The sequence below is a fragment of the Podarcis vaucheri genome, assembly GCF_965113315.1.
Source record: "Podarcis vaucheri genome assembly, chromosome: 7".
Classification (NCBI taxonomy): Eukaryota; Metazoa; Chordata; class Lepidosauria; order Squamata; family Lacertidae; genus Podarcis; species Podarcis vaucheri.
In genome coordinates, this window is record NC_138765.1 from 66,390,540 (window position 1) to 66,414,627 (window position 24,088).

A 24,088-nucleotide genomic window follows, 5' to 3' on the forward strand; every position below is an offset into this window, starting at 1 on the left:
TGGCTTAAAAACAAATGTTTTTTCCTTAAGTGCTGGCATCATTGTCAAAAATCAGTGCCATGTCAGTAGTCCTTATTAGCTTGAAATTTTGGCCCTGATCAACACAGACTTGATCTTTGTTGTCCAGTAAAATAAATCAAGTGCTGAGCCAAACACCAATGTTCTCAAATGTTTGCAAGTTTGTTGTGGACCACCTGATATCATCAAAGGTCCACAGACCACCTCTGCACTACCTGATCTGCACTATGCTACGGACTTCAACATCAGCTGAAAATGCTGCCCAAAGCTTAACTTCTATGCGCAAATCAGACCCACAAGGCTAAGCAGAATTCTTAGCTGCTCTTCTCTGTGGAATTCCCTTCCTCTGGAGATTCACCCAAATCTGAGCTTGTGTGCCTTTTCTTTAAACAGTCCAATTTTTAATATTTTTATTATAGAATTGGGCTATGGTGGCAAGGACAGGGCAGAGCATAACCAGTACCAAATCTTTGGAATGGGGGACTACATATAGAACACAATAAACACAGAAATAAAGATATATTTCAAAAAGAGAAAAAGAATCACTACCACTCCTTGTTGAAATATAGACCTTTATTATCAGAGCAGTACAAACCTGTGTGCAAGTTGATGTAATAAAAGGAGTGCAAAACTCTGGAATCAGGCCTGCTATCCAGCAATTTGCTCATTTCCTACAAAACCATACAGCATGGCTAAGTTGCAACATGGCAAGCTATCCAACTTAAGTCTTGAAAACCCCAACTGAAGACGTGTTGGCGCCAGCTCCCTTAGATGAGCCTCTGACTGGAGACTGGCTTGGTGGGGAGTTGCAACAAACCTTTGCCCCAGATTGGGGAATCTGAAGGGCAAGCACACATCTTGTGCACCTAAAGATATCCTGCGTTGGAAGTTTTCTCCTGCAAACACGTTTCCCTCCTTAGAGATAACTCGGTTATTTCTAGCCAAGGTCACCAAGATCCTGTGATTACACAGGAAGGTGTACAGGAAGGCATGTTAATGCAGGAAAAGGGATGACACTCAGGGGTAAAAAAACAGGGGTATTTAATCTGTATCCCACTGGCTGTTCTCCCAACCCCACCCCTCCACTGGCTTTTTTTACCTGTTATATGCAAAACAGGCCTGGTTTGGGTCAAAGCAGTGAACGGGGGTTCTAGGTGCATGCGCAAGTGGGCTCCCCGGCTGCTTCTCTCCTGCCCCAGGATTCCTGTTCTTCAGCAGACAAAAGGGTTGGGAACTTGCATTTGCCAATGTAACTTCTTGTTCTGCCCTAAACAAGCCAAAGGACAATCCAGGCCTTTGTTTGGGGAAACATCCACCTCCCCTCCCCTTCTGTGTTTCCATCTGCCCCTTTCAGCAGCAGCTCATGTGCATCATGACCCACAGCATCGTATCTGTGGCCTGGGATGGGCCAGGGCTGAGGGCTTCAAGAGGTTCCAGTACAAGGCTTGACTTATGGTAGCTTCCGTGGGGATGGAACAGGGTTGAGAGGGGCTCAGATAAGGAGGTGGAACGTGCAGGGCACGTTCCGCAGCTGTTACAGTGGCCCCCAGACCCCACTTAAGTGGGCAGGAAAGAGCTTTTCTACGCAACTCACTCAGTGGGTGGGTGTGGAGTGATAAATACACCAACCTGTGCCTTACTCTTACTTGATGTGCTTGTGAGTAGATAAAAGGAATGCTGTGTGCGCGCGCCCATAGGTATGTTTGATTTGTGCCAGAAAGCGTGCAAGTGCTTAATGCCCACTTATGCTCCTCGTAGCACAGCACAACCATCTAAAATTGGAAGTGTCCCACCCCAATCAAAAGTCTTTCCTCTGCTGTGCTAGGTTTGCTGCCCTACCTGCGAGGACTAGAAAAGGAAGGCTAAAGCAAGTCTTTTCAGAAGGAAAGGAATGAAAGCCCCCTAAGAAAAGCCCTGCTGAATCAGCCCAAGGGGTCCATCTAGCTTAGCGCCCACCAGATGCTTTCTAGGAGCCCATAAGCAGGGCTAGAAGGGCAGCAGGGTCGCTTTCCCCACTGCCCAGTCTCTAGCTCTTTTAAAATTATTTTTTAATAAAGAGGTATGTTACATCTGCATATACACTGAGCCAGGGGCAGTGCATCCTGTTTCACCGCTTGAGGCAAAATGGGAAATGCTGCCTGACCCTGCTGTTGCCGCCACTATACCTGCTCCTGCTACTGCTCGCTGTGCCACCAGTATGTCTCCTACTGCATCTGTCACTGGCAGAGAAACAGCACTGCCATTGGCACTGATTTCAGGCAAGATCACACTGATTCAGGGTGAGATATTGCCCCAAATAGATGTGATCTTGCCTGAAATGGGCAGTGCTTCTCTGCTGCTGGCAGAGGTGGTAGGACACTGCTTTGGGGGCTTCTGCTGCCTAAGGCAGCGGCCTCATTCTGCCTAATGGCTGGCAGGCTCTGCACAGAGCTTCCACCTGACTATCTCATTCAATCCCCCATGAACTTATCTATTTTTTTTAAAAGCCATCTAAACTGGTGATCTCTAGACTCCTTCTGTTGCCTCCAAAATCCCTCTAGTCTACACAGTTGCGAGGCCGTAAAAAATAAAAGGTTAACGTTCACAGTAGTATCTACCCTTTCTTTCTGCTTGTTGAAGAGTTTGCACAATTCAAAAGCCTGCAGATCCCGCACCAGCCATTACACATCTTATAAGAAGATGCAGAACAAGTTTGATTATGCTGTCCTTTCAGACGATCCGTTAAAGTGAAGGATGGGATGGCAACTAAACCCTTTCATGACTTGATTAACATTCCTGAGGTTGTTAAGGATTTTCATTAACCTGATCCAGTGGTTTTCAAACTTTTCCATTACATGGGAACTCCTTTCCCATTAATGGATGCATTGTTTTATCATCCAAAGTGTTATGCTATGCTCTCTGAGGGAGAGCAACCTCCTAGAGAGATTGGAAAATCCTCGTTTGGGAACACAAGGCTGATATATTATTTAGATCTGCAAGAACTGCAACCACCTGTCAGTTCTCATTTCCAGAGTGCTTTGCACATAGCGAAGATTCTGGGTTCTCCCCTCTTCCCTATTGCTTCTTAACATAATGTGCTGTGCCCACACATGTGCTGGGTTACTAGAACTGCCTCTTGAGCTCTAGAGATTCTGGTCTGCCCCATCTTTTCAAGCAGAACATGATCAAATAGGTCAAATGGGGCAGCTCTGGTTGGACCTCAGTAGTTTAGACTGCAGGTAGGGGAATTAAATGCTTTGAAAATGAAAACATCCCAAGGATTCAAGGGATGGGGAGCCTGTGGACCTCCAAACGTTGTGGGCTGGGGCTGATGGGAGCTGGAGTCCCACAACCTCTGGGGTTGTACCCAAAGTGCGTCCCGTTGATGTTTATTGGCATAACTCACTGCTTTCGGTGGGTCTACTCTGAGTAGAACTAGGTTGGATACAACCGTTGGAGGGCCATCAGCTGTCCATCCATGATGTATGCAGAAACTCTAGTATGTCAAGGAGAAGGCCAGGTGAGAGCCCTTTCCTCTGACATTGGAGAGGTTTCTTTTTTTAACAAAGTATGCAAGCATTTAAGCATGCAATTCCCACTCCTACCCCCCACTTGAAAGATGAAATGGAACAGCCAAAAGCTGTACCCCCCATACCACCCAAATGGCACAAACTGGTTCTTAGGCCAATATTTATTGGCCCCTGCAGTTCTCTCATATGTGCATTTGGAGGTGATGGTGGATCAGCAAAACTTTCTAGAAAATAGGGTGAGGAATGTACCTTTCAACCAGACAGGAAGAGGGCAGAAAGGCCTATGGTTGGCAGCCCGGCTGCCTAGTTTGTGGGGCTTAAATCTGCATTTCTCTTGTATCTGATTATGAACAAGGAACAGGCATGGCCTTCCTAGGGTGCCTCAGGTGGTAGGGTTTTTTTTTTTGGGGGGGGGACAATAAGAGCAGCAGAGTGGGAGACAAACACATCAGACTTATGTGGGGAACATCTCCTGCAGAAACCCCACAGAATCCAGTGGGGAATCTGCAAGAGCAGCAGGAGACGCAACAGATCCTAATGTGTAGAACACACCTCATGGGCAAATGCTTCAGGCTGAGCCTAGACTGTAAGTCACTGCCTAGAGAAATTCTTATGAGAACTAGGTAGGGCTAGGAGAACTAGGAGAAAGACTGGCATGGCAAATCCCACCAAATTCAGACAACCCATGTAACATAAGAACCCACCTCCTTGTGCCTGGGCCTGTAGTGCAAGGAGAAAGTGACCCAGAAACTAGAGGGTGTAAGAAGGCTTAGACAAGGCTTCCTCTTCCCCCTGCTTTTGTGCTGCAAGAGATCACAGTCGAGGAGTGAGCACCCACCAGATGGAGTTTTTGATGTGCAACTTCTCCACCTGTGTGGACAATCCCCAGGGAAGAGAGGACCAACCTATCGGAGCCAAACAATCATACAGAGACACGATTGGCTTATAACTGTGCCACTTGGGGAAGGAGAGGAGTGTGAGGCAAGGTACCGCCGCTATCTGCAAGCAGAATCTTAGAGCGAGATACGTAAAGTGCAGCCGGTTGCGGAGCCAAAAGGAAAGAAGAGATCCGCGTCATCGCTTTGCATACGTTCTGCCAGTGCTTTTATTCATGCCTCCTCGTGGGGTGGGGATCTTGCTGCCAACCGATGGGGAGCGAAGCTTCATGCCCGTCGGCCCGGATCTGTTGAGAGGTGCTCCAACAGGCCTGCCTGAAAATTTGGGGTGGGGGAGAAGAGTGTTTGAGTTTAGACAGAGAAGAATGCAGGCGCCATTGCAGGATACGCCTCGTTCACAATGCACTCTCGTTCATGCCTGCGGGGCTGAGTGTACAACCCCAGGTTCCCCAGGTGAGTGTGGAGATGTGTCTCCCACACAAAACATACACACATCCTTCGAGTCTCAGCTTCCCACGTTTTTTTTTTACAAAAGGGACACCTGTAGGTGTCCGGATGCTGGAAGAAAGCTGCCTCATGCTCTGGAGAGGCAAACAGACACCACCCTGCTGCCTAAGCATCATCTGTGTGAAACCAACAATGGAGGCTGTACCGGTAACTGGCTGCATTGGCATGCTCTTGTTCAAGGACTGGGCCCGTCTCAGGTTCATGCGGCAGCCGTCTTTGCCCATGAGGTGCACCTTCCAGGCCTATGGGGAAAGGAAGGAGGGGAGAAGGTCAAAAAGGGATCAGGTCTTTAACACAGATAATGAAATCAAGCAGGCCGGGGGTAGGGAAGAGATGCAGCACGTAAGGTGAAGAACCTGGAAAAAAGAGCCTTGCTGGATGAAACCAAAGGGGCATCCAGCCTAGCACCAATCAGATGTCTCTGGGAAATGGATAGACAGGGAGTAAATGCAATAGCCTCCCCACACCCAGGTAATTGGGAATGCATTGTGTCTAATATTGGTCAAAGGGCACGGTCATAATGACTAGGGGTCATTGACTGCCTTAGCCTTCTCTATGAGTCTACCCCGCCTTATAGCCAGGAAAGTTAGGGTCCATCTCTGCATCTTCTGGCAGCCAACACCACCGTCTAACTGTGCACTGTGTGAAAGAGTTGGGGTCCCTGCTTTCTGCTATGCTGCTCTCGTGACATCTACCTCTGGCCCACCTTGCAGGGTGGTTGGGAAGATAAAAGGGGGCCGGGAGAGAACCACCTATGGGGAAAGGGCAGGATCAAACGGACACAAATCAAGCAGCTGGAGCCAAATAGGAAGATGAATTCATCCCAGAGAGATGCTATAGCTGCATCGAGAGCACTTCTGTGGAGCTGCCCACTATGCTTGTTTCACACTGCCTTGCTGCTGTGCCAAGCTGCTAATACAACAAGACAGGCAAGGTGCTATGCAATTCTAGCTGCGTGAGCCGGACTTCATCTGGTCAACCAAGATTGGAGGATAACCCTTCTTGTAAGGTCAACCCTTCCTTTCCCTCTCTTTAAGCAGTGACTGGCCAAGTTAAGGGCGATGGCTCTCACCTCCTCTCCTGGCGTGAAATTCTCATGGCACAACGGACAGTGATTGGCCACTTTTTCAGGCTTGGCAGCTGGAAAGAGGAGAAAGCAGAGAGATGTCATTGCAGACCGCATGTCCCAATCTCATGCTGGCTTCGGCTGATGGGAGTCCAAAATGTCTGGAGGGGGCCTGGTTGGCGGAGGCCGCTGTGCCTGCTCCCTGCCAGCCCACCCAGAGCCCCGCTCTTCCTTACGGTTGCAGGCCTTTCCCTTGACATGCCGAGGCAGCTCGTCCTTTGGCAGGGCTTCGCAGCAGCGCGGACACTTGTCAAAGTTGTCCTTTTTGTCGCACTCTGTCAGCAGGTGCTCCGTCAGGCTGGCAATCTCAACCACCTGGAAGGGGACCGTCCACAGACTGAGGCAAGAGCCAAATGTTTCTCTCTCTCTCTCTCTCTCTTTAAAAATGTACTTATAATTTTCAGATTTATACATTTCAATAATTTCACAGTCATTTTAACATTTCAAAACTTGGCTTCTTTCCCTCTCTTTCTGTGGTTCCCTAAATTTATTTTTAATATCTTCTGCATACAGTATCCAAATTAACTTAATTTGTTCATTTATTCATCTACTTTAAAAATATACTCTTATTAAATTGCAGGTTATTACAATAATCTTGCCAATGTTCTTATCTGTTTACAATTTATCTGTAAAGATTCAATAAACCATTTCCATTCTTTTATAAGAAGTTTGTTATCTTGATTTCTTATTTTTCCAGTAAGTTTCGCCATTTCTGCATATTCCATAAGTTTTTTGTATCCATTCTTCTTTTGCTGGGACATCTACCATTTTGGGGCAAGTAACATTCTTGCCACTGTAGTAGCATACATAAATAAGTTTCTAAACAGTTTGGGTAGTTCTGTCCCTATAATTCCCTAAAGAGCCAAATGCTTCTCATGCCAAAGCCCTAATGGTCAGCACCTGGGATTAAGGGTGCAAGTGTGGATAGGCAGGAGCTCAGCCCTTTCACACCCTGCCACCCAATCACATCTCTGGTCTGGATGCCACCTCTTCTGCTGTTGTACAGAAGACAGAGAGAGAGAGAGAGAGAGAGAGAGAGTGCGTGCATGGGCTGGAGTGGACCCACATTCTATGGGATGAACTCAGATACAGGATCAGAGGTTGCTCACCTTTCTGGGCCAGTAAGCACATTTTGGAGTTTTGAGAATGTGCTGCAGGCCCCAGTCCCAAAACAACTGCAGGACAGGGGCATGGCATGACACAAAATGACTGCCACATCTAGAGCAGCAAAGATAGACAGGACCACAACATGCTGCACCAAAGGGGAGCCATGTCTCTCTCCAACCTTTCTCAGATCTCTGGGCTGCTACTGCAGGGCTCACCAACACAGTCCCTGCTGTGGCACACATCCAAGGTCCCCTCAAAAATGCACAACGCGTGTTCGTGGCGGGGGCTCACCTGTTTGCAGAACTCGCACCTTGTCAGCATTGGGCAATGTTTCCAGTAGTGGAGATCCAGGCCTTCCTCCGTGAAGGATTCGTCTCTCTCCCCACAGAAGATGCAGAGGCTGGAGTTGGGGAAGAGCAACGAGGGGAGAGGTCAAGGCAGAGGGATTGCAGGGCCTCCTGCACCCTGGTTTGCTTTAGAATGAGGGACTCGGGGCACATCTATGTCCTGCATATCCCACTCTGTGGTCAAATCTCTCTTCCTACCACTGTGTTAAGGAGGCACCTGCAGGGTGATTTATGGCAAAGAATGCAAACTGGACAAGCTAATGCATTGGCAGTCGGCCTATACGAATGCAAACGACTTTTGCCTAATGCACAATGAACACAGGATTTGAATCTGGGGTGCAGAATATAAAGAGGGATGCAGGGCCACCACTAGTTCTGCTGAGAAGCCAGGCTTCTCCTTCAGTCTCATCACTTGGCAGCGGCCGTTCCATTAGGCTGCAGCAGAGGAGGGAAGCAGGGCAAAGAACTTAAAAAAAAATCCGGCCAAAAGACGGGCAGTTCTGACTTATTCAGCCCGATTTATCTGTTCTGGAACTAACTGCTCACCGATATTTTTCTTACTTACTTGTCGAGGTAATTTGCAACTGAAGTGTGATCATCTGGAGTGTCTGCTTTTGGAGGCTGTGGGGCTTTTTTCAAGAACTCGGCTTAAAAAGAAGGAAATAAAGGGAAGGCGGAGGGAAAGAAAAAAAGAAAAGAAATGAAATGAACCAGTGTTGAAATATATTTCCTGGTGAAAAAGGGCACTTTGTGGAGAGGGGTTAGCGGAGGGTGCATTAGGACAGCCTTTCCCAACCCAGGGTTCCCAGATGTTGTTGGACTACAATTCCCATCATCCCTGACAAACTGGGCCATGCTGGATGAGGCCGATGGGAGTCCAGCAACATCTGGAAACCCAAGGCTGCAAAAGGCTAGCTTAGGGCATCCCTGACAGCAGTGCACCTGGGGTGGGGGGTGGGGGTGTCACATCTTCTAAGCACTGCAGAGTGCAATGTATTTTATTGCTGGGAAGAATACAGCACTTTCATCAGCCTTGCCCACTATTGTTGAAGGCAGAAGGGCACTTGCTGGCAGATGAGAGAATATGCCACGTTGGAAAAGGAGAAAGTGAAATGAGCCTCCAGTGTTGCAGCAATGGCCTTCTCCTGTCTACAGAGGGCAAACAAGGCAGTATCTGTGCAAAAGGATAAAGTAAGAATAAAATAAAAGTTGCTTGTATGGAAGGCAGGAATTTCACCTGCTCCTGAGTTAACTGAGTGAGGAATTTGGATGTCCCCACCCTCTTCCTTAGAATACACCACGCAGACTACAATAACTTGGAATTCTGTTCCATCACTTAAAATACTCTTAACATGTAACTAATGTGTATCCCCATTAAGATCTGTTTACTGAACTCATAGCTTTCTGACTTCTTCTGACCCACGGCAATCCAAGACTCAAGATGAATTGAATATGCAGTTTTACAAATACGATTTATAAAAGGCATGTACTATGAGAGAATATTGGGTTTTTAAAAAAGTGCCTACCTTGAGCCTTGGACTTCTGAAAATCATTCTCTTTCTCCTGAAGAAGAAAAGTAGAATAAATTAAAAACAAAAATGTAAACGGAATCACAGTACATTCTTACACTTGTTTATACAGAAGCCAGCCTAAAGTTCAGGGAAACTTGCTCCCAGGTAAGTGCTTATGCAGGAGGGAACCTTGATGTTGTTGGGACTCCACCTCCCATCAATCTCAGCCAGCATGGCCAGGCATGATGGGAGCTGGACTCCAGAATCATCTGGAGCATCACAGATCAGTCCCCTCTCTCCAGCCGAAATCCTTTTCTTTGTTCAGCAACCGAGGAATTGAAGAAGAAATCTGGTTAATAACAATGAATTAAATAGAAGGAGAAGGAAGTGGCTGAAGCCATAGCAGAAGTCCAATGTCTGACAGTTGGCATATCTAGTAAAAGACATGTTCCTAAATGCAGAAAGCCACAGGCTCAGTCCCTGCCCTTTCTAGCCACAAAAGATATTAAATAACAAATCCCTCTGCTTGAGACCACAAAGAGCTATTGCTGTCGTGAGGCAGAGTTTGATTCAGGAATGGGTTTGCATGGAACCCTTCGCTAAAACAGAGGAAAAACCTTCGTTTCCACAGCACTTTGCACTTGATTTTCTTGGGATGTTGGGTGATTGGCAGGTGTGCGGCCCTGCTCAAGTGTCATTTTTTTTGCCCACAAGGCTGATCCTGATAAGGATGGTGGCCTGTGGAGTCAAAAAGGTTCCCTACCCCAGGTCTATACCAACCGACAGTGGCTCTCCAGGGTTTCAGACGGGGGTCTTTCCCAGCCCTACTTGGGCATATTGAGGAATGACCTTCTGCATGCAATTCACTTGGGCTTCAGTTCTTCCCCAAAGTTAAAGAATGGAAACCACTGGATAAGAATGTTTTGGGCTAGCCTTGTCTGGCTCAGTTTAAGGAAGCATGATGTTACTCATTCGAGGCTTCCAAACATCTCAGTGATGCAACAATCCTGGAAGAGAAAGGTTGTTATATTTTTGCACTTGAAGTGGTAGGATATTCAGTTTTTAAATGTTTGATGTTTTGTTGTGTTTTTATATATGCTGTATGCCACCAACCAGCTTCCGGTAGTACATGAGGCACCACAAAAGCAGCTTGACTAGGAGGGACAGTGGTACGAATGCACATTCAGTCTCCAATGGTGGAAGACTTACACTATTTCAAAAGGCAGGGAGAGAGAATGAAAGAAACGTTCTATGACTTCCTTCTATCCATAAGGATAAAGCAACGGAAGAGCATTTTAAGACCCTTGGTGGCTATCACATACCTTTACAGCCTGAGCTTCCATCTGCATGTCCTTCAGAGCTGCCAGCTGACCTTGCAACACTTTGATCTCGTCTTTCTTTTGCTTTTCAGCTTCATCGGTAGCCGTCTTTCTCTGCGCCTGTCAAAACACACACAGTTGAAGGTTGCTGGGTTTGGGGCCCGAGTCACCAACAACACTGGCCTGATTGTCTTCTGGAACTAGGATTCTGCGAGTTCTCAGCTTACACAGCATCAAAGTAAGAAAAGGAGGAACATTGAGTAAAGACAGGGACAACGTCTGAATGCACCTGTCTACCAACCTGCAGAATTTACTCAGTCAGAGAGCAGAGGCAGAAGCCAATGGTGACACGGCCACAAGATGAACGCTGCTGCCTTCAAGGCTGTTTTCCAAGAGGGATTTGACAAATTCATGGAGAACAGGCTGTTTAGCTCCGAGGGAGTATACCTATGGATACCTGGCATCACCAATGAACAGTGGGAGCAGGAGGCCTGCTTTCTCTATGGCTTGCTACCTGGAGACATCTGGTTGGTCATTGTGGATGCTGAACCAGATGGCATTTTGGTCTGATCCAGCAAGGGTCACTTCGCCTTCCTGATGGGTTGAGCCTGACACACAGAAGAACGTAACAGCTTGCTGGATCAGGCCAGTGGCCCATCTAGTCCAACATCCTGTTCTCACAGGGGCCAACCTGTAGGAAACTGGCAAGCAGGATCCTGGCACAAGTGCACTCTCCCTTCCTGTGGTTTTCAGCAACTGGCCATTGTTTTCCTGCCTCAGTCAGCACAGCCTCTATGAAAACCACAAGACCTGAAAAAAGTTGCATTTCTTACCCTTATTTCAGCTTCTGTGAGTTTGCCGTCTATTTTAGCAAACCCATCAAAAAGCGTCTTGTACAGAACGTTCTTGCGTGTGTTGGCATCATCAGGAGGAAGGTAATCCAGGATGACGGCTCGGTGCTGCCGATACATATCCAGGATGATCCGGAGGGCTGTTTCCCGGACCTCATATACTCGATGCTCCAGAGCTCCCGTTGCAAACTAAGGGTGAAGAAAACATGCAATCGTTTTTTGAGTCTTATGGAGGTGGTTTAAGTGTACATTTGATGTCCTGAAAAACAAACGGGGAAAAATGGGTTCTACAGGTTTCCTGTGTGTTAGAAAAAAGCTGGCTGTGCAGGGTGCTAGTGGCTAATGTCTGCAACATCGACAACACACCTCCCACCTCCAAATAAGTTTTTCTAAGTGATTTTACTGAGAAAGAAGGAGAGTGGGGTATGGATGTATAAGCACAATTGCAGAGTTTGTGCTGCACCTAGAGCAAGTGGCTTCATTAGGAATGTAGGAAGCCGTCTTAGACAGATTCAGAAACCACTGGAAGCTCAGCTCCCTACCCGCATGACGTTATCGACAGTAAAACCGGTGTTATCTGTCCCCAGGTCTTTCAGCAAGCGTTCCACTAATTCCACCTGGCTCATTGCAAGATGTGTTGGGGAATTTGGCTTCACAGGCTGCACCAGGTGAGCAGGTATAATCTGAAGAGGCTTCACTTCGTTACAGAGGGCCATTTCCTGGGGGGAGATGGAGAAGACATGGCACACTCGAGTCAGCGGTTAATGTGTGGCCCATAAAGGCACAACTCAGCAAAACAGAACTGCCCTCCCAAGCCCTGCAAGATTCAGCAGTGGTTTGAGCCTTACAGGTTTTACTTCAGAACTACACAAAGAAGAGGAGTATTTTGTAGTGACATAGATACACACAGTTGTTCCATACCTGTCAGCAATCATGCCGCAGAATTCAGCACTAACTTGCAGCTTCCAGATCATGTGCAAGTAATGCAGTTGAAGTGATCAATGCATGAACCTTGAATGTCATGTGTTCAGGCAAACACTTGCATGCAACTGCAAGTCTTTGTGTATTGACTAGACTGACCTGGATGAAGTTGGCAGCTGCTACACGAAGGCGGGCAGAGGAGTCCCCCGTCCTGGAGAGAAGGTTGGGAAAGGTCCTTTCCACACAGTAAGTGGTCTCTTGCTTCCCAAGTTTATGCTTGGGGATGTACTGCGTGATGATCATCTTTAGGAGCTTTAAGGAAGCTTGAAAAACCTACCAGAAGGAAACCATCAAGGTGGTTAAAATAGGAACTGTGGTCAAGAGGGAGAGAAATTTCGATTGCATGGGGCTGCTGCGTGTGGAAATCTTTACAACCATGTGAAACTGGGAGTCACTGGACCCTGCCGCTTTGTTCTCCCACATTCTCATTTAGAAGATATAGAAGAGGGCATTCACAGGGATGTTAGACCCGCCCCCGCCCCCCCGCCCGATATTGCTCACCGAGGAGACTATGTCTTTTATGGCTCTCACTATGAGGAAGATGGCGCCCCGAAGGAGGTTCTTCAGGTCATCCTTTGGCGTGTTTGTGGATACTTCCGTCATCTTTTTGTATATGGCGAGCAACGAGTCTTCGCGGTAGGACCATGTCTTGGAATAGGCCCCTGCAACCTGGCAAAAGGGGAATGTTCAGGAGCTGGAACAGCCCAGATCTGCACAAAAGCCGACACCCGTCATTCTTTCATCAGGAAGAGCCTGGCCAGTACTGCTGCAGGGGAGAGACGGCTGGAGCCACCAGGGGCAAGTGATTCCACCTGCCTTGCCCCACTCCCCTGCCTAGAACCCTTTAAAGGAGGCGCTGCTGTTTAAGTTCTTATTCTTGCTCTCCACTTATGCCTTTTTTTGGAATTACTCTGCTGCCTTTATGGCAGGAAAATGAACACATGTTAACGCTTCTGAAGTGTTACGATTTAGTTTGATTTTTATGGTATTGCACTATATTTTGGCTGGTAGGTTTGCATTTGCATTTATATTGCTTGTGAGCTCCCTTGGGATGTCTTTCTCGGCCGAAAGGCAGCATATAAATAAATAAATATCACATGCTGGCATGGCATGCTGAGGAGCAAAACCCAGGATGAGTTTATGCAGCTAGGAGCAGGGTTGACTCTCAGTGCCACCCCCCAGGTTGCCTGTATCGGGCTGGAAAGAGCCCCAGAGGCCAGACCAAGAGGCCTGGGTAGCTGATTTTGGCTCAAATAGGAACAATTTTCAATTCAATTTTCTTTGTACCATCTGCACCACTTATCCAGGGCTCCATCCTGCAATGTGCAAGGGTACTCTTTATACATGAAAGTAATGCGTTTGCCCTGCCATTACTAAGCTACGTTTACGAGGTCTTTACCAGGCCTTCCCCAAACACTTCAATGGCTGAGCTGGCCTCCCTCAACGCTTTCTCGGTCAGTGGCTCTGGCTCCCCGACGACGCCACTTCTCGGGGTGTCCCCAGGGTCCTCCTCGTTCATCTCAGGGTCCAAGTAGGGAAAGCCTTCCTCCTGCTGCTTACGAATAGTCGGGAGGGGCCTCTCATCGTAAGGTAAGAATTCAACCTAGCAAGAGAGATAGAGAAAGAAAGACAACGCTGTTTTTTAAAAAGTACTAGCTCCGTACTGTATACACTGACTGGCAGCAGCTCTCCAGTCTTTCAGGCAGGGGACATTCCAAGCCCTACTTGATGCCATTGAGGACTGAGCCTGGGGCTTTCTGCATGCAGAGTAGATGCTCTGTCACTCAGCTGTAGCCCTTCACTTGCTTCACTAGCCATGGGAGAACTAGTACAAAAATGGTGATCTGCTGCAACATCCCCCTTGCAAAAAAATGTTGGAAAATTGGGTCCAATTCAGGAAACGGGGTTAAGACAGATAGAGTGAGGGACCTCCAGCTTCCCAGACTTTCCCTGTACCTTCATCTCTATGCTGACTTCTCTATTGCTTTGTTATTTGAACTCATACATTTTACACCTGTTTTGCAACTTCCTCCTCACCCTGTTCTCTCAGACATCAAGATGAGAAGTCACTTAGACCTATCCTCTGAAAACAAAGGACCAAGCATGGCTGCCTTTGCCTTCTCTAGGATGATAAACTTTTCTACCCAAGATACGTACTTCCTACAATTCCTGTGTTATTTTTCTGACTCTGAAGGCATCGCTGCACCTCAATTGGGAAGCATTCAGCAGCCCAAAGGGATCCCCAGCCTTAGATGGTTTACAGAAACTGCAACCAATGAGCCCAGCTGAACTGAAAGCAGGCACAATTGCTCTCAGAACAAAGCAGGAAGGCAAAAAAGAGGCCACAGAAATATCCAGTGTCAGCTGTGTGCAGAAGGGCGTTAATCTGCAGGACACATGGAAAACCAGGCTTACGTTGATCTTTGGAAAAGCCTCGGTGGAGATGGGGGCCTGGGCAGCGGGAGGAGAGATGGCCTGAGCTGCAGCGGGCTCTGGAGAAGGAGCTTCTGGTGGCTTTTCAGGAAGAGGCGTCTCAGGACTCTGCGCTTCGGTTTTGTCCCATCGGGGTGAAAGCAGAGGCCTTTTCTGCTGGGGAGAAGTGGTGGGATAAGCCACAGGTTCCAGAGGCAAGTCGGGAGGCCGCCGGATCTGAGAGAACGAGAGAGAGAAGAAAAGTGCATCAAGAGAGATTTTGCCATGCAGCAATTGTGGGAGACACTTCCAGATGTCCTGGGACGATAACTCACCCCATCATTCCTGGCCACTGGTCATGGGAGCTGGGAGTCCAACAGTATCTGGGGCCATCCCTGTTATATCGCATCTCAACATACAGTAAAGCTTTACTGCAATGGGAGCTGACTTCAGTGATGGCTCCTCTATACCCTAATCCCAAACCTCCCTCAATACTTCTGAACTGCATGGCAGGAAGAGCTGGGCAAGGTCAATCTCGTCCTTGTCGTGTCCTGCCAGGGATGTTGCTCACCAACAGATCTGGGTCGAGGAGATTGTGCAGCTCCAGCTGCTGGTACACTTTGAGGCGGTACTCCTCCATCTGCTGCTTCTTCTGCTTGGCGAGGTCATAGTCCTCCCGCTCGACGGCGCAGCGCTTCTCCACTTCGTAGCGGCCCAGCCGCTCGCCAACCTGGAAGAAGGGGGAGCTCAGAGGTCACTGCTGGAGCCTGGAATGGAACAATGGGCTTGCGAATTCTCTGCAGTGGACACAGCTTATCCCAAAGCCAAGAAGAGACAAGGAAGTTGCAGAACCTTCTTCTCTTACTGTCATGCTGGTGTTAAGAGAGAGCTGGCGGGCTCTTTTGTAGTTTCCTTCAGATACATCTTCTTGGTCCCTCCATGCTTGAAAAAAGAGTCAGCTCCCTAAACAGAAATAATATCCTTCTCTCCTAGATTTGATATTTCAGATCTTTAGTGAGAAAAGAAGGAAAGGTCCCCATCTTGAAAATCCTTCCGGAGGAATGTTCTCAAACTCCAGGTTGCATCCTGCATTAAGTCAGAGTAGACCTGCTGGAATGAATGGATATGACAAACTTAGGTCCATTAGTTTCAAGGGGTCTTCTATGAGTAGGATGAATGAAGGCCCCTTAAAACTAATGGACCTAAGTTGGTCATATCCATTCATTCCAACAGGTCTACTCTGACTTAATGCAACTCTGTTTCTTGGCCCACCTTCCAAGGAGGCTGAAACTCCTGGCACAGGAAGGTTCTGGGGCATAATTGCCTCTTCATCCCTCCTGCATAAACTCTATAGGTGAAGGAAAAATGCTTTTTTAAAGAGGAAGAAATGAATGTGGAGGGCCTGAGGGGAAAAGGGCTCTTGTTTGGCTGTTGCTTTTATTAGTTTATGGGTGCTGCGTCTAAACAAGGAGGGCAAAGAGCCCAATGGAACCAACTGATTTATTTTTGGCAGATGTGAGGAACCTTTGGTTCCTCCAGAGGTTATTGGGCTCCAACTGCCATCAGCCCTGGTCAGCATGGCCAATGGTCAGGGTTGAGGACGGGAGTTGTGCAACAACTTCTGCTGGGCCACTTGTGCTCTTCATCAGGCACAGGGTGCGCAATCCTCAGCGAGCAGGGAAATGTGTGTGATTACGAGTAACTGCTGACACTCCGCAAAAACCTCTGCTGCAAATAATAAAATCAGTTGGCTGTGTGTGGCCCTTCCATACCGTGCTCTGGCCCTACCTTCTGCAGGTCTGCAATAGCTTGCTTGAGTTTCTTGGCATGGTCGTAATGCTCCTGGCGCACTGCTTCGTGCTTTTTCTCATCCAGCTTGCGGATTATCTGCGCCACCTCAGGATCTTGGTACATGTCAAAAGCCAGGTCATCCAGTGGTGAAATCAAATCTGGCTTCCTGGGAAGGAGAGGGATAACAGGGACTTAGGGGAGCTGTTTAAGACACAGGATTTTATTTTATTTTTTTATTTGCAAGGGGATGGGGGAAATGAAATTCTGGCTGACAGCTAGGACACAGTGTAAGGCAGCTTCCTATGTTTCCGAGCCAGACCACTGGTCCTTCACTGACTGACAGAGGCTCTCCCAGGATTCAGGCAATAAGTTTCTTCCAGCCCGACCTGGAGTTAATGGGTTATTATTTATATATTTTTAAATGTATTTATGTACTGTTAAATCATAAAAGGGGACGCAGGTGGCGCTGTGGGTTAAACCACAGCGCCTAGGACTTGCCGATCAGAAGGTCGGCAGTTCGAATCCCGGCGACGGGGTGAGCTCCCGTTGCTTGGTCCCAGCTCCTGCCAACCTAGCAGTTCGAAAGCACAAAGTGCAAGTAGATAAATAGGTGCTGCTCCAGCGGGAAGGTAAACGGCGTATCCGTGTGCTGCTCTGGTTCGCCAGAAGCGGCTTAGTCATGCTGGCCACATGACCCGGAAGCTGTCTGCGGACAAACGGCGGCTCCCTCGGCCTATAGAGCGAGATGAGCGCCGCAAGCCCAGAGTCAGTCACGACTGGACCTAATGGTCAGGGGTCCCTTTACCCTTTACCTTTAAATCATAAAAAAAATCAAAGTGGTTTAAAACATTAAAAAGATTAAAACCAAACAATAAAAGCATTTTAAAAAGCTAAGAACAACTTAAAAGCAAAAAGAAGCTTTTTTAAAAACAAGCATCAATAAACCATTGTGGAAGGATGAACTCTTTTCTGCCTGAAGAGGCCTGGCAGAATAGAAAAGCTTTCAACTTGAACTTGGGACCTTCTGCTGTACTGCTGAGCTGTGGCTCTTCCTCATCCTTACCCGGTGTATGTTCCATCCAAGGCCGAGTCATCTGGGTTGTTCCCAAGGTAATGGTCGATCAGCTTCTCTCTAGAAGACTTCGGAAAGATAAAAGTCAGGGGGCATCCCACAAATCACAATCAAGCCTACACCCAGGAATGGCAAGTGGTACCCTATGTATGATATAATTAGATCCTATATACATATATTCTATTAATCTTTACTTTTTAAAAATTATTGCTTCTTTCCTATGTTTTTAGCTGTTTCTACTTCAGCTGTAAGCTGCCTTGAATCCCTGTCCATAGGCTCTCTCTCATTTGCTTTCGTTAAATGAATAACGAGAGGAGGAACCTATCAGGTTGCGATTCCCAGCAACCAATCCTGATCTGAGGGGTACCATGGTTTTGCTCTTTGTCTGAACCAGCAGACTGCAGCTTGCACCCGCCCTCTAAAAACCAGGACCGGAAACCAGGACCGGCTTGGCATTATGACTGAACCACCCCTCTAACCGAAGGTAAAGGTGGTCCAGGGTTTCCCTCAGCTCATTACTTCATATACTTACATGATTAGTGTCATTGCTGGCATCTGCAGGCTCTCCAATGATATTTATTGCTACAAGAGCAACCTAAAAGCAAAAAGGGAAAATGGGCAGGCTTCCTTCTATGCCTTTTAAAAGAAGTGAAATTCTGCAGCAGGGAAAGCTCAGTGCTGTGACATAAATAATCAATGCAAATTGGGCCTGTTCCTGCTATTTTTACCTATTTTACACATTTTTGTCTGGTTTTGCACTAGGGCAAAGAGCCCCACCCCCAGAAGGTAGCAATCTGGTTTAAATGGCTCAGCTCCACCTACACAGGCTGGCAGTAGGGGGTCTTTGCTAGCCCTACCTGGAAATATTGGTGAATTGAAACTGGGACCTTCTGCATAGAAAGCAGATGCTCCAATACTGAGCTACAGTGCCATCTCCACCCCCAAACTCTTGAAAACTTATTCATCCAACCCCTGGGTCCTAAGATTCCTTTAGGACAGGGCTGGGGAATCTGTGGCCTGACAGATGTTGCTGGATAATAATCACTGGCCACAACCTCAGAATCTCTGGATCGAGCACACTGCATTTCCAGCACCCTTAATTCTGAGAAGCAAGGGTGCTGGAGACGTAGAAATGCCTTCTTTCATTCTTCCTAGTACTATCAGAATTCCTAAAGCGTTTTCAGTTTTTGTTCCCTGTCGGCTAAAAGTCATTTCTTTCTCCCCCAAAGGCATTCTCCAGTGTATTGCCTTGATGTTATTACAGTTCCTTTCTCATCTTTTTGCAAAGCTTACATCCAAGGCCATCAACAATAGAACTGTACACAATAAAAGCATACGCCCTGCTGGTGAGAGATAATCTAGACAAAAGGGAGGCTGAGTGCTATTGTGTGTTTTATTTACAGTCATACCTCGGGTTACAGACGCTTTGGGTTGTGTGATTTCGGGTTGTGCACCACACCGAACCCGGAAGTACTGGAACGGGTTACTTCCGGGTTTCGGTGCTTGCGCATGCGTAGAAGCGCTAAATTGTGCTTTACGCATAAGTGACCCGCATGTGCGCAGAAGCGCTGCTGCGGGTTGCGAATGTGCTTCCCGCATGGATCATGTTTGCAACCTGAGCATTCACCGTATTGCCATGGATTTGAATAGCGAAATAGCACCATCATGCTTTTTCATAATGACGACACTGAACTCCTAAAATCTGAAGAGAAGTCCTGAGTCCTTTGAAAGTCTGGCTGCCAGTATTTTAAAAACTAATTCTGCCTCAGGTGTTGTGACCTCATGTGATCCTCCACACTGAAGACCTCATCACAGATTTTGGAGTGGGCAACAGGCAGGTGGGGTTTCCCATGCAATCCTGCGGATGTTTACTCAAACATAAACCCCACTGTATTCAGTGGGGTTTACTTCCAGGTAAGTGTGAAAGGCAGTGCACTTTTAGTCAGATAACACTCAATGGGTCAAGCATGTCTTGCTGAAAAGAGGTTGGGTGGAGGCCTTGCATGAGGGCAAGCATTAGCCATGAGAGCTGTGCAGAAAAGCTGGGATCTGCAAACAAAACAGCAATTGGCCCCCAAACAGAGAAATCGAAACCTCACAGCTACTTCAAAAGCTGTGCCTTTCTTGGGTAGAGATTAATTTTTCAGAAAGACGAGTAAAACATGAAGTACCCCCTCGGCCTTTTGGTTCATTTTACCTGACTGTACAGGTTGTACCTATTGACATAGTTTTTGTGGAACGTCAACTTTAGGTATTGGCCAACAGCATCTACGTAGACCGATTTCAGTTCTCGCGCCTTGTAGCCAGTTTTCTCATTATTTGAGAGAGACACGTAACTGCGAGGGGTGGGCGGAGAAAAAAAGAGACAATATTATACGTGATCACAGTGATCACATTTAAAACATCAAGGACAGACATCCTGGTACTGACATGTGCATTGTGCACCCCAAAATAAAAACACGGCGAGTCCAAGACTTTATTCTCTGAATAAAGGTGTGCCTGAAATGAACAGCAGCAGAAAACAAGCTTGCTCTGTATGGTACAGCCCTTCTAGAAAGGCTTCTTATCCTGAATCCAGATGCCCCCCCGACACCTGCCCTGTGATCAGAACCCTAAAACCAAGAGTGAAGAAAATGGAACTAACTTGCTTGAGCTTGTGTGTGCTTCCACGGGGTTACTTGGGATGTGTAAGAAACATTGATCCCCTGAATGGATGTGGCTTATTAGAAAACCCTGTAAGAATCCACGCAGTGTCCCTGCTGCTTCTGCCCAGTAGAAGCTCACCAACTCCTCTACCTTAAGAAACAACTTGCTTGCCCCAAGCAAACAAGGAACTGAGCCTTGGCTCATCTTGCAGAGAGGGGAGACTTACCCTAGCCTTCGGAACCTCTCTGATTTGTATGGTGCAAAATATTCAGGCAGGTTCTCGCTGATGTAGAATTCAATCTTGCTAGAAATCATGTACTGGTGAGCCAGCAACTGCAGTTTTCGAATCCTACATCGCTCCACCATCTGAAGGACGATTTCTTGGGGATACTGGCAGAGCCTGGAATGAAAGAAATGTCCCAAGCGCTTCAGCACCCCAAGCCAAAGTTCTTATGTTCCCGGCTCCTAAGTAATCATTCCCTTCCCCCATGCAGTTCAACTGTGATGGACAGAAACTACGCTCTTAAAATCAAAGGCGAGGGCCTCAGGATTCTAGCAAGGCCCCATCTAGAGGTGCCAGGGAAACTGCATGCAACCCACAAGCCTGACAACGCTAAACCTGGCAAAGTGCTTCCTAAAATTTCTGTCACTTACAGTACCTTGGTGACCTCCAGCCATTGATGGTTGGGGCGTGGACCATCAGTTCTTTTGCACTGAAGCCATCCTCATGCCCTGATGAACTTACAACAATAAACCCAATCTTGTGCGGCATCCTGCCCTCTTGAACTAACTGGAAAAAAAGAAAGATGCTTTATAATTATATGTATTTTTGCATGGCATGGAGAAAGTGGTTAGATTCCCCCGCCCTCCTTCTCCCATAGCACTAGAACTCAGGAGCATCCAATGAAGCTGAATGCTGGAAAATTCAGGTCAGATCAAAGAAAAGTTATTCACACATCGCGTAGTTACAAACTATGGAGCTTGCTTCCACAGGAGGCAGAGGTAGCCACTGACTTGTGGGTGGATTTAAAATATAAGATAAAACTTACAGAGGAGAAGTCTACGAAATATTATGAATGGCTACTAGACATTAGGGCTATGCTTTTCTGTCACTGTCAGAGGCACCATGCCTCTGAACCCTAGCTGCTAGAAACCACAGGAGAGTGCTCTTGTGCTTGATCCTGCTTGCATGTTTCTTACAGTTATCTGTGAGATCAGGATGCTGGACTAGATGTGTCATTGGCCTGATCCAGCAGGCTCTTCTTATGTTCTTAAAAATAATTCAACATTCTTTTAGGGTAAGACATGCAAAATTATGGATTTTTAACAACTGAACTTTGAGATTATATTCTGCAAGTTAAGAATGCAAGAGCACCACTGCCAGATGAGACCAAAGGTCCACATGGTCAAGCACTTTGGTCAACCAGTTGCCTCTCAGAATCCCAGAAGCACAAGACAAGCTTGCAGGCTATCAGGAAGCATCAGGCTAGCCAATTTGGGCAGTGGGATGCTGAGTTAGGTGAGCCTTTGCTCTGACTCGGCAAGGTTCGTCTTACATTCTTATGTAAGATAAACTAATAAAGGATACAGCATAGTCAACTGACCCTCAAAGCCAGATCTTGTGGGTAGACAGTTCCATGGGCTAAACAATGTAAAACTTGAATATGTTTTAAAAGAAAAAGTTCCTCAGGGGTACAAAATGTGACTTCTGGATTTCCAGATTGATTGAAAATAACTTGCCATGCAGCACAGATGATAAACATCTGTGACCTCCCCCAGATATTGTTCCATCACCTTGGTCATGTTGACTGCTGGGAGTCCAACAGCATCTGGGGAGCCACAGGCTCTTATATGACTTGTTCACCCAGTATATGTGTATCGTAAGTTCTTAATCACTGTTGCATCTGTGAGCTGCATTTTACATTTCTGGGAGGCAAATAATGTTGAAACATGCCAGGAAGGCATAAACCATGAGGCAGTGTGGCGTAGTGGCCAGAGTGTCAGGCTAGGACCTGGGAGAGACCAGGATTCAAATCTCCACACTTGGCCATGAAGCTCCCAGGGTAACCTTGGTGAGGGAGGAGGCAGTTGCTGCCTTTCAGCCTAACCCACCTCACAAGGCTGCTGTGGGGATAGCGGGGGGGGGGGGGAAGGAGACCCATAAGCCCGGATTCAAATCCCCACTCATTTATTGGCTGTGCATGAAGCTCCCTGGATGTTGCCCTGGGCACGTAGCCACTGCCTCTCAGCCTAGCTTACCTCGCAGGGTTGTTGTGGGGACTAAATGAGGAGGGGGGGAACCTTGAGCTCCTTGGAGGGAAAAAATGTGGGATATCAATGCAATGAAATAAATATATTAATGCCAACGCACATTTCACCCCCAACCCTCTATTATGGTCGCCTCCCACCCCCACCTAAGGATGAGGGAGGGGCCGACACCTTCCTCCCCCCAAAGGGAGGGGCCTCTAAGGGGAACAAGAGGCGCGGCCTTCCCTCCCCACCCCTCCTCGCTTTGTCTCTTTCTTTCTCTCTCTCTTCCATTCTTCCTACCTACTTTATTCCGGCTCCATCACTAGGGCCACTGCTCTCCTAGCAACCACTTGGACGCTACTGCGCAGGCGCGAGCCGAGCGGCGGGGCGGAGACTAAAAAGAGATCAAGGCTATCCGAGGAAGCCGACGCGCCAAACGGAAGTTCCGGTGAAAAACAATGGCACGCGGCCATTGGGCTCGCCAGCAAGCGCGGTCTCGCTCTCTTTAGCGCGGCGGCGCTCTGCCCTTTCGCCTCTCTACTGCTTCGCACCCTTTCCGCCCCTGCGCTGTTAGGTAGAGGAAGGTGCTGCGGGAACACAGAAATAATAATAATAATAAACAAATCAGTTATGGTAATGTACTCATTTTATTTATTTAGAACCATTTATATCCCGCTATTTATTTATTTTTTAATCGAATTTCTAAGGGTGTACACAGTCTAACGATCAACACACGCACACATTCACACATACACGAAAGGCTTCAGTTTTGGAGACACTCCTTGCTTCAGAGCAAGGACTCAGGCTAAAAAAAATACTGTATACTAATCTAGCAGAAGTCCGCCTGATTATTCCCCGCCCCCACCTTTTGCTGGAGGGGAAGGAATGGGGAGAAATCAAGCCCAAGATACTACGTAAGGAAAGTAACATTTTCAGTGGCAGCAAATTTAAATAGCAACCAGCTATCGATATCAAATTAATAGAGACCTGAGTTATTAGCTGTCTGCTCTTAAATCTGCTCAATTTTATACATGTTTCTGAAGCAGCACCAATGATATTTTTTGAGACATTTTAAGTGCAAAGCATGCTCTCTAGTGCTTTGGTATGGGTGTTCGTTGTCAACATAGAAACAAAAAAAGAGAGAACCTGCTGGATCAAGCCAGTGGCCCCTCTTGTCCAGCACTTGTCATCACAGGGGCCAACTCCCATCTGATGTTGACACTTGATCTTTACACCAGCCTCCCCCTCCTCCTCTGCCCTCTAGGGAAGAATGATACTCATACACTGGGCAGTCAATGCATTACTTCTCAGGCTGATCTAACTCACGGGGTTGTTGTGTGAACAAAAAAAAAAATGTAGTGGTGATGGGGGACCTACAATAAATATTTTCTGACTTTGGGATGAAGTAATTCATAAGGAGCCTCCATAACCCAGCCCGCGCATTGCATTTAAAAGCTCCGAGAAAGTATACTTGGCAGCACGACTCTAATATTTTCTATCTCTATGACCAGCTGGGGGCGGAGCTTTTGATCATGGCCAAAATACATTTCCACGCATGCGTTGAAGGGCTGCACCACTCCTTCAGCTAACATGGCATAAGCTTGCGGCAAAGGGGTGAGCATGCGCATTGGGAATGACCAAGCCCGGCCGTTTTTATTGAGGCGGGAAAGACCCTTTTGCGCATGCGGCTTAAAGAAAACGAATAAAACAGATTTGTCAGCTTAGATAAGGAAGTACTGTATTTG

The 24,088-nt window shown here is 47.3% G+C and overlaps 1 protein-coding gene across 2 annotated transcripts; it reads right to left on the bottom strand.

Annotated features, from left to right (window-relative positions):
- Positions 1–2,612: 2,612 nt before the first annotated feature.
- Positions 2,613–22,799, bottom strand: CEP104 (centrosomal protein 104). 2 transcript variants are annotated; one of them, XM_082233410.1, is made up of 22 exons: positions 22,648–22,660; positions 20,753–20,883; positions 20,320–20,493; positions 19,645–19,783; positions 17,980–18,042; positions 17,439–17,515; positions 16,373–16,541; positions 15,156–15,314; positions 14,588–14,821; positions 13,572–13,775; positions 12,674–12,841; positions 12,272–12,445; positions 11,734–11,910; positions 11,174–11,380; positions 10,344–10,460; positions 9,037–9,073; positions 8,076–8,157; positions 7,455–7,563; positions 6,233–6,371; positions 6,003–6,070; positions 5,076–5,172; positions 2,613–4,738 (listed from the first exon to the last, which is right to left on the bottom strand). In XM_082233410.1, the coding sequence occupies exons 2-22, from the start codon at positions 20,863–20,865 to the stop codon at positions 4,602–4,604; spliced, it is 2,844 nt and encodes a 947-aa protein (XP_082089536.1). In that variant the 5' UTR covers positions 20,866–20,883; positions 22,648–22,660; the 3' UTR covers positions 2,613–4,601. The 2 variants fall into 2 exon arrangements, with proteins under 2 accessions (XP_082089536.1, XP_082089535.1); XM_082233409.1 differs by having other exon boundaries at positions 2,614–4,738; positions 22,644–22,799.
- Positions 22,800–24,088: the final 1,289 nt, after the last annotated feature.

Coding starts and splice junctions, on each gene's coding strand:
- CEP104 (XM_082233410.1), bottom strand. CDS start 20,865: ATGCCGCACAAGATTGGGTTTATTGTTGTAAGTTCATCAGGGCATGAG. Junction 16,542..17,438: donor TTGGATGGAACATACACCGG/GTAAGGATGAGG, acceptor TCTCCTTCCCAG/GAAGCCAGATTTGATTTCAC. Junction 10,461..11,173: donor TCACAGAAGCTGAAATAAGG/GTAAGAAATGCA, acceptor GTGTTTTGACAG/GCGCAGAGAAAGACGGCTAC.